The sequence below is a fragment of the Aulostomus chinensis genome, chromosome 3 (genome assembly GCF_037954235.1).
Source record: "Aulostomus chinensis isolate RoL2024-O1b breed Wild chromosome 3, RoL_Achi_v1.0, whole genome shotgun sequence".
Lineage (NCBI taxonomy): Eukaryota > Metazoa > Chordata > Actinopteri > Syngnathiformes > Aulostomidae > Aulostomus > Aulostomus chinensis.
Window position 1 is genome coordinate 13,543,580 of NC_141322.1, and position 13,941 is coordinate 13,557,520.

General features: G+C 42.1%; 1 protein-coding gene across 1 annotated transcript in view; it reads right to left on the bottom strand.

Annotated features, from left to right (window-relative positions):
* The window catches only part of loxl2a (lysyl oxidase-like 2a), a 29,730-nt gene extending 18,721 nt beyond the window's left edge, over nucleotides 1-11,009 (bottom strand). The window contains exons 1-3 of the mRNA XM_086198802.1: nucleotides 10,899-11,009; nucleotides 8,970-9,282; nucleotides 4,735-4,907 (exon numbers count right to left, since the gene is read on the bottom strand). Of these exons, the coding sequence (XP_086054928.1) occupies nucleotides 4,735-4,907; nucleotides 8,970-9,252 (456 nt within the window). The 5' untranslated portion in view covers nucleotides 9,253-9,282; nucleotides 10,899-11,009. The remainder of the gene's footprint in view (nucleotides 1-4,734; nucleotides 4,908-8,969; nucleotides 9,283-10,898) is intronic.
* Nucleotides 11,010-13,941: the final 2,932 nt, after the last annotated feature.

Genomic DNA, 13,941 nt, shown 5'->3' on the forward strand with positions numbered 1-13,941 from the left:
ACTGGACTTATGGCCACCATGGGATACAGCTGTTGAACATGTGGTAGATGAGTCTGCCTCTCTCTCCTGCTCTCCTCTAACTGACACGCATCAACCTTTTCTCCCTTCGATTACCCTCCTCCTCACGAGCCTCCCACATACATCAGGTTGGAATCCAACTTTGGCTCATGTTTCCTTTTGTCGTACAGTGGAGAATGTGAGGAAGTGGAATTCTCAAGAAGACTCTGTTACACCCAAAGAGTGAAACCTTTACCCTTTTTAGACGTGTAAAAAAATGGGGAGTCTTTTTACTGCTACATTCTATTTCCACTGCTCTTCGGATGTACGAGGCCGCAGTGTTTGCTGCTCATTTTCTCTCAAGAGGGTGAACTCACCTCACCTCTTTGTGGGAAATCCCCCAAAATCCAGTGTGTGTGGGTTTTTTTTTTTATCCCCTAATGACTTTCTTTATTAGAGGAATTTTATAAACACATAAGAACAAGATGTGGAGGAGAGATTTATAAAAACTCTCATCTGCAGGGGGGCAAAATATTACACAACGATAACACAGGACAACACTGGTACCACTCATACTCCATTACTGTTCCCCCAAAATGTCTGGAAATCCTATGAAACTTAACGGGGTTCCGATAAAAAAAAAAAAAAAAAGATTCTCTGTCATAGAAAAGAAAAATTTCTAAGTTCTAACTTCTCATTTTCTCAGTAATGTTGCCTTTACTTAATGCAGGGGCCATATGGCAAAAATATCTTTTTTTTTTTCATCCTGATTCTTTAGCATTTTTATTCCAGTTCTAGATATTGTAGAAGTTACGGCAAATTCAGGGCCACATTTTTGCTTCCCGACATCGGGAAGGCTTATCAAAATAATTTCACTTTGATTTTATTTGCCCTTCATTTTTTGGATGTATTTCGTGTCGGACCGGCTGTTTCCTCATGTTACGTCTCTTTCATGGTCAAGTTTGCATTTCTCATTCCAAATATTGGAGAGATCGTTGTTGTTTTGCTTTCTTTTCAAGTTTTGATGAGTTTAACCAGACTTGAACCTGTTGCAGGATGACATCATAGGGTCTCTCTCTTTCTATCATGTACTTTGAACTATCAGGTAAAACTAGGTACATCGATGAATTTGTACTTACAACGTAGTACTGAAGTATTTCAGTTGGTGCCTTTATTTTGGTACTAATTAATATCCAGCACAGACCTTAGCGACAATGTTACATGTGCAGAGAGCCATTTCCTCTCTGACAAGTGATAAACAACGGTTCCTGTTGACAGACATAATCCCTCCTGCTGAGACTGAGACACAAACATGCTCATAAATCAAGCACATTTCATAAGGACAGATTAAAGAATAAGTCCTCAATTAAAAAAAAATAAAACCCTTAGTCATGCAGACATCTGGTACTCTAAGGAACTGCAGCCGTGTGGGGCATTAGAAGCTGCATGTTAAAGTAATCAGCTTAATTCACAGTTGTGATTCATTTGTTTGGTTCTTGCACAACTGGCTGAGAAGCACTTTTTATTGGAGGTCAGATCAACATTCAAGACAGACATGACTTCAGTGGAGCGTTAGTCAGGGAGGTCAAAGGTTAAACGGCAGATCTGACATGAGTTAGGACACCCCGAGAACGCTAGCACCTCTTCAGAACTCTACAGAAGAGCAACTCATGCTCGTGGAAGCTGCTGTTTTCATGAATGACAGACTGATGCTTTCGTGAGGCTGTGATTTTGTGGTCGATGCCGCACTGAGATGTTATAGTCTTATGTCACATATTCCAATACAGCACACAGTGAAGGCGTCTCAACGTGTATCATCACAAAATAATTGTTGTTTGGTGCAACTTGGTGCTTGGAGGAAGGTAGGAAGGTTCATTCAACCAGCGGTCCGTGACCCCCGTTCCTGTCCGCTCTAGATTTCTTTTTTCGCCCATGGAGGGCATATTTATGGCCCGTATTTTAAAAATTTACTGAAATAACTTCACCGCCAACATGTGTATTTTAGGCTTAAAAAATCTTGAAGAAAAACATATTTCCGAGGTAATGATGATGTCGAAATACAACAGTAGTACTTCATATAGCTTTGCAGGATTTAGTTGAAGAACTGGTTTTATAGATTTTGAAGTTTACGCAATTTTTGTTAGTTTTCAAGTGCAAGCCCAGTTATGTTCTCACACAATCAATAATATTAATCATATCAGATTTTTTTTTTAATATTTTGCCTGGGTTGACAAGCACAGTTTTCAACCATTACCTGCATCCATCCCATCCTCCTACAAGCTCATTTGTTCATCTTTGACAAAACTGCTATGAGCTCCTCCTCACTCCCTTCCTTTCGTACCTCAGTGTCCAGTGGATTGATCTTCAAAACACCTTTCCTCATAGTAAAATATACTGCAGTTCAAATTTGCAGACGGATCAGTAAAACTACATGAAACACCAAGCTGAAAGTGAAGATGATCACACCTGATACAGCACAGCGGTTGGACACATATCTTTTTAAAGCTCTGCAGCATTTACAAGAAAGCGAAAATAACTTCTTCCTGCTCAAACTGACCTCTGCTTTGACTTTCATACACACAAGGTGTGTTTGAACTTTCCAGACTGAGCACAACATGTTGATTCATGCTGTGGATTCAGGCACTGAAGGGGCTTTGCTGACCGTTGCTGACGTCAGCTCCATCATGCTTAAAGAGCTGCTGCTACACCTTTTCCCATTCCTTTCTGCTCCAACATGAAAGGCTTGAAACAGTCCAAGGAAATATTTACAGGGTGGGGGGACTGCAGTAACGCCCCAGAGACCCCAAATAAACAGGACAAATATGGAACAAACGGGTGTTGCATACGACACGTCCATTAGCAGTAAGGTCATTTTTGATGAGCAACATAGTCCATCAGTAAACCTTCCAGTCTGTCTTTTTTCTGCCTCTGATCTCTAGTCAGAAAGAATAATTCAGATATTTGAGAAATGTAAGAAAGGCAGCACATCTCAAATTTTCAGTTCAAAGTAAAGGAGGACAGAGAACATTTCACTGCTTTATTTGTCTCAAATCTCGGTAGACAGATGTAAGAATCAAAGTAGAAACACAACCTCCTTCTCCAAATCATATTTTTCAGATACTCTGACATGTTCCAATAAAATCAAATAAAAACCTCAGTCACACTCCTGGCTCTTCTACTCTGGCAGTTAATCCCGTTGAACCGACTAATCCACACCTACTGCAGGATGACAAGCGACACTCTACTATGAATGCAGTTCATAATTGCTCTGCCAAAAACTGTGTGGCTTCATCTCTCTCCATCTGGTTTTAATAGGGAAACCCTCTGTGGCTGTGTCTTTAGAAAACTTTTCATAACAGCTGAAGGATTTCTCTGCCTCCCTTCCTCCCGTCACGTCCACAAGCCCACGCTGGCTTTCCATCTGGTGTGGAGACGCTCCCTGCAACCGCACAGGATGGTTTTCCCCTCTAAGAGAGTGTGAATCATCCAAGTCCCCAATGGTGCTGAGTGGGGGTAAGGGTGTGGGTAGACTAATAAGGGTCTGACAAAGTCATTATCTCACTTGTCTAGTGCAACAGAAGATGACTTAACCAGAAAAACTGACGTCTCATTTTCTACAGAAATGCTAATTTCCCTGTTAGCCATCTTTTCAATTCCAGTTAGATCCATCATGCCGATGACAAACGCTGGAGCTGCAAGCTGTTCATACGCTCCGCTTCATATGCTTATTAGTAGGGAATTAAACAGTATTTAAAGGGACAGTGTTTAGCATCTGTTGAATATGACAATTTTATCTATTTTTTATGAGTGTACAATCATCTAAAAATAAGAAAGGTTGTGCTACTATTAGCTTGGATTGAGCCTTTCATATGTACATGAGGAGCAATTCACCCTGCACAGAGTCCACAATATTGCATCTACAACAACCCAGAACAACCACATTCAAATTTTACTTTATGTGTCTGCTTATTTCTTTTGTCATATTTAAATGTTTACGAGTATTCATCAGCAAATAAAACCCTATGTGCGCGACTTCCTCTCTAAACAAGCTAGTAGAGAGTTGTCCTCAGTTCCCCCTCTGTGCTGTGTGACTGTAGGTTGTCATAATACTACGTTTTATGCTGAATGCATTTGCACAGCAGTCTTGTTGTTCGCTCCAACAGATTGGTGAAAGTAGCCAGTCATTTAGTGGTTTCAAGCGTTTGTGTGTATGTGATGACACTCCATAAGTTCAAGTTATAACAACAAGCAATCAAGACACCAAGTGGGAAGGAAATGGATGGGTTTTTTGTTTTTTTTTTGTAATTTTTTATCGTTTCATAACCGAATGACTTAACGAATGAATGTTTTTTCATGCAGCATATTGTTGAGGCACACAGACAGGCAGACATCACCCCAGCCCAGCTGTCTGGCTCAGGCTGGAAACTTGGAAGGACGTGGAGATAATAATTCACACCAAGCTCCTTGCAGTAGAGGACAATGGTAAGGTTTTTCTTTTTTGAGGCCAGACCTCTGTTCCTGTTTTTGTTGTGCTGCACATCTGGACAGGATCCGCAGTTGAACTGTGTTTGGTTCATGTGAGTGCCACTGATGCTGTGATCAAATGACCCCTCTGTGATGTTGACAGTTCTATGTTTATATGAGTGCAGGCTTGAATCTTTGTGCGGTCAGTGGAAAGCACATGTGCACGTTTAATTATGCCTTCATCTGTGCCTAAGCTGCACTGAGGGGACCTACCTCGTCATGACCGTAGGTCCGGATGAACTGGTATCCTGGAATACGTGTCTGGGAGCACACCACCCCGACATCCTCTGAGTGTTTGCAGTCAGACACTCCAAAGCCGTTGGACTGACACTGAGCCAGGCTCCTCTCACTACCAGAGCAGTGCAAGTTGTCTAGCCAGATATGGCCTGGAATGGACGGAGGAAAAACACAGGTAGATGGACACTTGATGATGATGATGATGATGATGATGATGGGTTTTTTTTCTTGATTTTAAATGAACACATTCATTTTCGGAGGGATTTCTATTTTCACTGTTGTAGTTCTGGTATTTTTTAACCTGGGCCCTATTGTCTGATTGTATTTTTTGATGGAAATGATTGATAGGAACTGAAATTGTTTGAATCATTCCTTTACTGAGCAAAAAAGCCAGATGGGCAGCCCTGAAAATGTCATATAATAATAAAGGTCATGTATCTGACAGAAACGTCCCATCAATCATTCCACCCTCAAAACATAGAAATTCAGGATCTGTTTGAAATGTACTAGAATTTTCCTTGAATGCATTCTAAAACACGATATGTTGTGTTTTTTATTTATAAATCTATTATGGATTCCATTGCAATGATCATCCAAAATAAAACCCTGTACAATCTTTAATTCCCTGTAATTTTCCAAAATAGGGGATTAATCCGTATGAAAATAAAAATGAAAGGATGTTTTGAAATTGCAACATGACAGCCAAAACCGCATCACACTTTTTCTGATTTCTATTTCAGTGTTTCCACCGAAGTCTGGTCACAAACACACACACACACATACACACACACACACACACACACACACACGCATGCATACACACACTAAAGCTACTCACGTGGAGCCGTGTTTGCTCTCTAACATGACCCGATGCATCCTTTCGACTCAAACCTGGCCAGTAAATGTTGTCATGGCTGTGGTGAATCATCACCTGTCCAGCTGACTGTCTGAGTCAGTAAGAAGTAAAACCGCATGACTACAACGATGGAAAACACCAGCGGACTTCTGGTCACTCTGTCAGTCCCGACATGTTGCTGAGGAGGATCCTGATCATACCAAGAAAGTGACTTCATGTCACGTTGCTGCTTCTTGGCAGCAGACGATTACGCCTGGACCGTTTTCATAGTAAGAGTCCAAGTCTGGTATTGAAATACGGCAGGAGTTGCCACAGAGTTTCCAGGTTTGAGAACCGGTGTGGGCTCAGCACACCTTTGTCTAAACAAATATCATCACTGTTGCCAGTTGAAGAACAGCTGGATTATTTTTGTCAAAGCTATCATTTGTAGGTCTTGAGGGAATTTAATTTCCTTTCTCCAAAGTAAAAAGAGCCATTTATTTTCAGATTGATCTTTTATTGGCACTTTCAGCCACACAGCCTCAACTGGACTGAGCACGGTGTTCCTAACAACATCTGTATTAAATGGATTTTGTGCAGCTGGAATCTAGAAAGTTTCATCCTAAAATTGATTTACCTTTTACGATTTCTTTTAACACACTGAGGTTCTGAATAATAGCTGTGAATCTAATAAATGATCCTGAAGGAAAAACACTCCTCCTCCAGGAGGGATTTCCGTCAACTTATTATGTCCTCCTTAAAAACATTAAGTGGCTTCTTCGACCAAAACATCAGTCCTCATCCCGGGAAATGGAGAATGCCTCCATGACTAACAGGGAACACAAATAAAAATCTTCCATTCATTCAGTTTGTGTGTAGCCTCAAAAACACTCACTTTCCAACCGATTCCAAAGGAGAAACCCTCCTCAATTCCATATTTGTGAGATCGTTCACTTGTTCATACGGTGATAAAAGCTTTGGATGCAACGTCAACTTCCAGCTTTTTTGTAATTTTTCTGAGACCCTGGGGAGTTTCACCCCGACTCAGGGGTTTCCCAACATTTGAGTCAGGATGGGTTGATAGAAACTGATCACGATCAAATCCAGTTTTGAATCCAAGCAGATAAACCAACCAGTCCAACAATCTGTTGTTGGCAGACATACATTTTAGCCGTGGCGCTCGTCTTCTCAATGCTGAGAATTAGATGAGCACGTGTGTTGGTGGATAAACGTATGTACATCACACCTTATCAGCTTGCTGTCCTTCACACAAGCTCATGCATTAACAGGTGTGAGTTCATATAGTGGTGTTTTCACACTCAGAGTTCATTCACTCTGACATGATTCAGTTGATGGAACATTTTGCCCTTTAGAGAAATCTGTTCGCTCGTGTAATTGGACACGTGTGTCTTGGGCAGGAGAGAGAGAGTAAATACAGGACAAATCCATATTTCTACTATTTTCTATTTCCTACTATTTTCTCTGCATCCAGTAACACTGAGCTCAGTCGGATTTGCTTCAGGTCACATTCTCACCATAAATGCACCATACAGGAGTTTGTTTCACCTTTACACAGTTTGGCTCACGGAAATGAAAATGTGGACTCCCACCTGCCTGATGTGAAATGCACCAAGAAGATTCGGGAACTGATTCAAGTGCACTAAACAAAGAAGATGTTTGGACTTCAGGAGGGTTTTGAAAATGTGATATTTAATGTTGACAACCACATGTTGATATTGGTGGGCTTGTTTTACTCTGATAAGAGTTACCTTGACAAACACTTCAACACACTTTCTGGAGATTAGTTTAACAAGTATATATATTGCTAACCCTGCTGCTGCTAGCTAGCTGCATCTGACTAATGGAACATACTGGCTATGTCTTCTAAAACAATACTTGCCAGAGGAAGCACAGCGCAACTTCCTGTATTGGCTGCAGTTTTAAAGCAGCAAAGAAGAAATGACTTCCTGAATGTTATATTAGTCAGCACCAACTGAGCTAACTGGGCAGTAGAGTAGCAGGGAGCAGTTTCAAGGCTAATAAATGATGTGGCATCAGACTGGTGGATTGACTAACACTTGCCAGTCCCACATACTTTGCCAGTATTTGAAACAACAATGACGAATTTAATCATAGTGAAGAAGTAACTCTGAAATACTTTTAAAGATTGAGTAATATGAGTACAAGCCAAACATTACAGCTTACAAATGTTACACCTGGTGATGGGGGGGGGGGGGTGTCACCATTAGACATTGACTACTTTGTTTAAAAATGCTGTGGGTCAAAGAGTCCATCATCTTTAAGCCATCGTTGACAGGTAGCGCAAATAGTTGCACAGCCAATGGAGGCATGCACACACAACTGCATTAGCGGATCTTTTTAAAGTATTCTGCATGATTACTTAATAAATGTAAATGATGACAGTGGGACTCTTGAAGGCAAATGCAGGAATTTATACAAGTCAGAAAGTGCAGCTGAGCTTCTGCTGTGTTCCCAGTTGCTTTCACAAGCTCAGTGCTGATTGGTGCATCTCAGTCTAATGGAGAAAACAGGACCTGAGGGTATAAGCTGTCAGACTGGGGAAAACCTGTAGCTCACTCATGGAGCATATGGAATTGTAGGAGGACGTATACAGCCTTCCAGCATCTGTCCTGTTGGCTGGTGGTTGGGTGATTGATAATAGCCCCTTGTGACCTTCACCTCAGTTCTTAGATAACAAACAGTCGTGACTTTGAGTTCAACTTTGAAGACTTTTACTTGGATAATACCAAGTTAAAGGGGCACAGCATTTAACAATTAGCTCATTGTCCATCCTCCCAAGACCCAAACAAGAAGATGGATACCCTCTCCCCTCTGTGCTTGCAGTGGGGAAATGAGACCCACGGCAATCAGTTGACTGTGAGTTAGCTTAGCACAATGAATGGTTGAGACTGGGCGGGTTATCATACCTCCATTAACATAACCACTTTTTTTTCTACTTAAAACTATGAAAAAATGAGATATTGGAATCAGATAAACGTTCTGAGCTACTTTCTTGACTGGGGGCAGTGATTCGGGGCAGTGCTGCTACAAATCAAGGCTGACTTTGTAAGGGATTCTGATCTATCACAACCAGAATGCTCAGAGGTGGAACATTTGAAGGCTGAGCTGGCACGGAAGAAGTACGGTAAACACTTCCCACCCACTACCATTTATTGTGCTAAGCTAACTAGCGGTTGGTTGGCCTCTGTGGGTCTCAGCCTCCTGCTGCACACACAGAGGAGGAAAGGTATCTATTTTCTTGTCTGGGATGGATGGCAAATAAGCCTGTTTCCCCCAAATTTTATGTTCCTACCTGGAACCCAACAGATAATTAACTCCATGCTAGTTTTCTTACCTTCTCCTCTTCCGTACTTGGCTGAGGGCGACCAGGACTCAGCACCTATGTAGCCAAGCTCTCTGCATACCACTTGAGCAGCAGAGAATGAGAAGTCATCATCGCACACCGTCCCCCATTGGCCATTGTAGAAAACTTCCACACGGCCCTCATGCTGTTTCCGCTTGTCTCCGGCGAGACGCAGCTGTATTATTGGGGTGCTGAAGGCTGACTGGGCATTGCAGTGGACCCACATGCACAGCAGAGCGTTGAGAAAGAAGAGGATGATGACTGGGTGCAGCATGATGCAGCAGGAGGAAAAAGAGACCGTGATCTAGAGGAAGATAGGAGACGTTAGTGTAAACATCTGCTCGAATAACTTAGTAGATACTGATATGAGTTATGCTTTCTGAATATTTAGACTCTTACATTTTCCAATGCTTTGGAGTTAAACTGAGGTTTGAATCTGATCTGAGGACCGGCAGAGGCAGACAGTAATTTGTGGTGTGTGGTAGTTTTATCCATAATTTGAGTGAGCGAGCTGTTTCAGTAGGGATGGTTTTGTTTGGCTCATGGACCTCTACCGTCCCACTGCCCAACCACAATTATAATCTCCTCAATCCACTTTTTACAGTGTATGAAGTGAACAGTAAAAATAAAAGTCCCCGACCAATAAGAGACCTACAGAATTTGATAATGGTGAGATAGAAATTGGTTCTGCTGAGGGAAGAATTCGACACCGTCTCTCTGACAGCCTAATGGAGAGCAAATGTTGGCTCCTGCAGGGAGGGTGCTGCCCCTCTCATTTATCTGATCTACGCCTGCAGGCTGCACAACTGAGGTTCAGAGGGAGACTTGACTCCGCCCTGATATTTCATGGCAGACCATGAAAGTGTCAACAGAGGGACCCGAGTTCCCCCTCACTGCAGGAATGTTCTTGGACTAAAACAGAGGGAAGGAAGACAGTGAAAGTAAGCATTTGAAGACTAGGAGGAAGACCTCCACCCCCTTTAGCATGTTGAAAGAGCAGGGGGTTGACGTCATAGTAACAACCAAACAAACTGCACTGTGGACGAGCTTAGAGAACACACACACTCACTCACACACATGCACACACACACACACACACACACACACACACACACACACACACACGCACGCACACACACCGCAGTACACAGCCATTAAATCTTCAGGCTACGTGAGACATCACATGTGATCCTCCAAGTTCAACATCTGGTTTATCTTCCCGTGAAAGGAACATGTTCAGCATGACTTAGTTTTAATATTTAGTGTGACTTCTTTCACAGCAGTTGATTAAAGCCAGAGATACTTAAGGAGAGGAAGAGGAGGGAGGAAACATTCCTGCAATAAACACTTATCAACTCAATACACCTATAATTAGAACGTAAAGTGGATAGAATGGTTCGGTAGTCTGCTCCCCACATCTGCAACAACTGTAATGTTTTATAAAGAAATAAGAAAACATGTTGTATCAGAAGAACAAGACCAAACAATAAGCTGTCTGTCAGTGAAATGTAGCAAAGGAAGTTTACAGGATAATTAAAAAGTCCACATGTTGAATTTATTGCTCTGATGCTCAAAGCCACTGATGCTGTATTGTTGTCTGCTGGAAAACTACCAATCAACCATCGCATTATCTGAAGCCAACACATCCACCGAAAACAGACCTCATGGATGTCTGGATGGTTGTTCAATTGACTGTCAACAGCAAAACAGGAGAGATGCAATTCTTGAATTCTTGCAAAGTAACAGCACATAATTTGCTACTTGCAGAATTAAATTCAGTTAAATAGTAATGTGTTATTAATCATATTGAAGTCATATCCTCCAAACTTTTTGATTCTATCTGAGAAAGTAATGGTCACATGTGAAGACAGCAGCCCATCAGTAGGCTGAAGTTTCTTCAAAGTGAGAGATCAAACTTACTTTAGCACAAGAATAAGCCGGACTCTGTTTTTCTGAAGGGAGACCTGATGATTCCAACCTGTAGAGGAGGATGAGATGCGAAGCAGCGGTTCTTTGTTCCTTCAGCCCTCTTCTGTCCGTTCTCTCTGCAGCTGGCAGCGCGCTGTCGTCCCTTTCCTCACCACTCACAGCAGCCAATCAGAGGCGCCCTCAGCATCCTGAACCCGCCCCTCTCGGCCAGGCACCAGGGTTACAAAAGCACACCGCCGGCGTTCCACGCAGACCGTTTGGAAACCCTTAACGAAGTTCCGTAATATGTGCGTGACACGTTTCTTTGAATGTTTTAATCAAGTGGGTTATACTTGTGTGACATGCTGTAAACGCTACTGAGTGCTGGCTGAGACATTGTTAAGATGTTCTTTTGGATAAATCTGTTCTTACACAACTTTTTTTTAAACTCTGAATCTATTCTCAGACAGGAGATCAAGTCTGAAGGCCATTTGTCACACAATAAATATGTAGGTGTTACATGTGACCGCCGTCAGACTTCTTTCCTGTCTGTAAGACTAAGCTAACGCCTTAAAAATACCCTTAACGGTTTGTGAGAACAAATTTGTGTGAAAGCGTTTCATGAAAGACGTGCATGGAGTGTGTTTTTGCTTCAATTTAGTACTTTTTTCATTCAAAGTCATTCAGAACAAGAGACAGTGTGTAAATGTTTCCCTTATGACTGATGTCACTGACACAATAAATAGAATGAAACCCATGAGCACTCAGTGGGCATCACTACCGTGGTACCAGAGACTCAGTACTCAAAGGTCCATCCAATCCAAACTTTATTTTGATGGCAAGTACACACGTAAAGCTTTGAGACTTCATGAAAGTGCGCCAGGGAAGTAAGGTGGAGGACCGATGGACCTTCTCCCTCCTCAGACCCCCACTGTCAGCTCCCTTTCATGGACCACGCTGGTTTTATCAGCTCAGCCTTCATTTCAGTCTAAATTGCTCATATGTCAAGTTTTGTGACTGTGGACAGCTGTGGTGGTCCAGACAGACTCGACTAAGCCCTCAAGCTCTGTTGTGGCTTCACGCACGCACGCACGCACGCACAAGGTGAAAACAATGTCACCTCCATGCTATCAGGGCCGTCAGTAATCCTCCTCTACGACTGCGCCAGTGAGGAAAAAGCCAACATAAACCTGCAGGGGAGGTAGATCCCGACGACTGCGGTTAGGTAATGAGAGGAAAGCCCCCGTGCTGCATGGTGATAACAGACACCACCATGTGGTGAGAAGGTGCATCGACTGCGCAGAGGGACATGATATGCCCACAGGGATGGATGTCACAATGGGAGGATTCCAGATTCCTCCCGGGAATACACAGAATGAATACGAACATAAATATTTAAGCCATTTATAACGCTGAGTTTACTGACAAAGAATATAAACAAATGACTCAAGCTAAAAGTACGCTGGGAAAGAATGCAGACCTCTGTCAAATCTGCTCCTCTAATATATGAAAATGACGAGAAGTTCCTGAAATTGAAAAAAAAAGAAAAAAAGAAGAAACTCTTGGATCTGCTCCACGATCTGGATCTGACCCCAAACTTGATGTGCTCTTCCATGGGCCTGGATTGAAACCCACCCTGGCAGACCAGCACACCTTGGTGGAGATAATTACCCGGAATATGGTTTGCCAAGTTAATTTTTATTGCATGACAAAGAACGTCAGCTTTTATCAGTAAACATTTCTCATTGCACATCATTTTGCATTTAATACTTAGTTGTCATCAGAATTGACCTGTTGGCATTCAGTCACATGATTTGGCTAATATTCACTTAACTTAACTTAACAATAATTCATTCGTTTCCACACGAAGGCTTTCTTCCACTCATCTGCAGGCCCATAACGGCTCCAACACTAAAACTTAACGGTCACATTTGGCAAACTGGTCCCAACAGGTTTGGCTGCAGTTGAGGGCAGCTGAGGTGTAACGGGGATGACCAGTTGTTTCGTCTGAGTAAACATCATTAGGGTGGATAGGAGGGGAAAGCAGGAATCTGTTTCGCTAGATTATTTGAGATTATGAGCAGATTATAAAAACTGGCCAATGATACAGTATTAGAGAGTTTGTTGTTCAGCAAGCAGGAAGGTTGTTGCTGCGACTGAGAGCTGCTGCAGCTCGTCACACAGCCCCGAAGCAGTGAAGCCACTTCTGGTTTCAAATTGGTTTTGCTGTGATGTCATTTCAGTGATCGTGACATTCAGTTTCTCAAAGTCTCCCTCATCTTGTCCTAAATTCACAGTGCAAAGTATCTCTGTATGCTAACTCAAGAACTATGCTGAAGTACAGTGTTGAGGTATTTGTACATGAGTATTTACATTTGAAGGTACATTTTAGGGTACTTTTACCACACTACTTTTATCTGAACCCATTAGTTACTGGTCACTTTGAAGGAAAAAAAATGCATTGGAATCATGACAAAACCTGAAAGTGATGATGATGATGATGATGACGATGATGATGACTATGACCTTTTAAAGTCTAAAAAGCTCAAGAGGAAAGAACAGCAGCAGCACAAATGGAACACACGCCACTTTAACACACCATTCAGAGGTTAAGGGTTCAAACATTCGATGCTCCTGAGAGCTGGAATACACAAATACGATGTAGAATGTGTTGTTTTTTTTTACTTTTGATGCTTAAAAAAAATCAGAAGCAATGAATATCTTCTCTACTTTTACTCGTGCTTACATTTTATCTGGGTATTCTGGAGCCTATCCCAGCAGCAGCCTGGAGGTGAGGTATCAGTTCTGTTTGAGAGTTAAGAACTAGTAATAATAATAATGATGTTTAATAATAAATGCCTCCTTCCTCCTCACCCCCCGCCCTGCTGCCTAATCCATTTAGTTTTAAAAATCTGCTAAATTACTGAGTTACTTAAGTAGTCAATGTAAAGAGGCGGGGTTCACCCTGGACAGGTCACCAGTCCATCTCAGGACCAACACATAGAGACAGACAACCATTCACACTCACAGTCACACCTACAGTCAATTTAGAGTA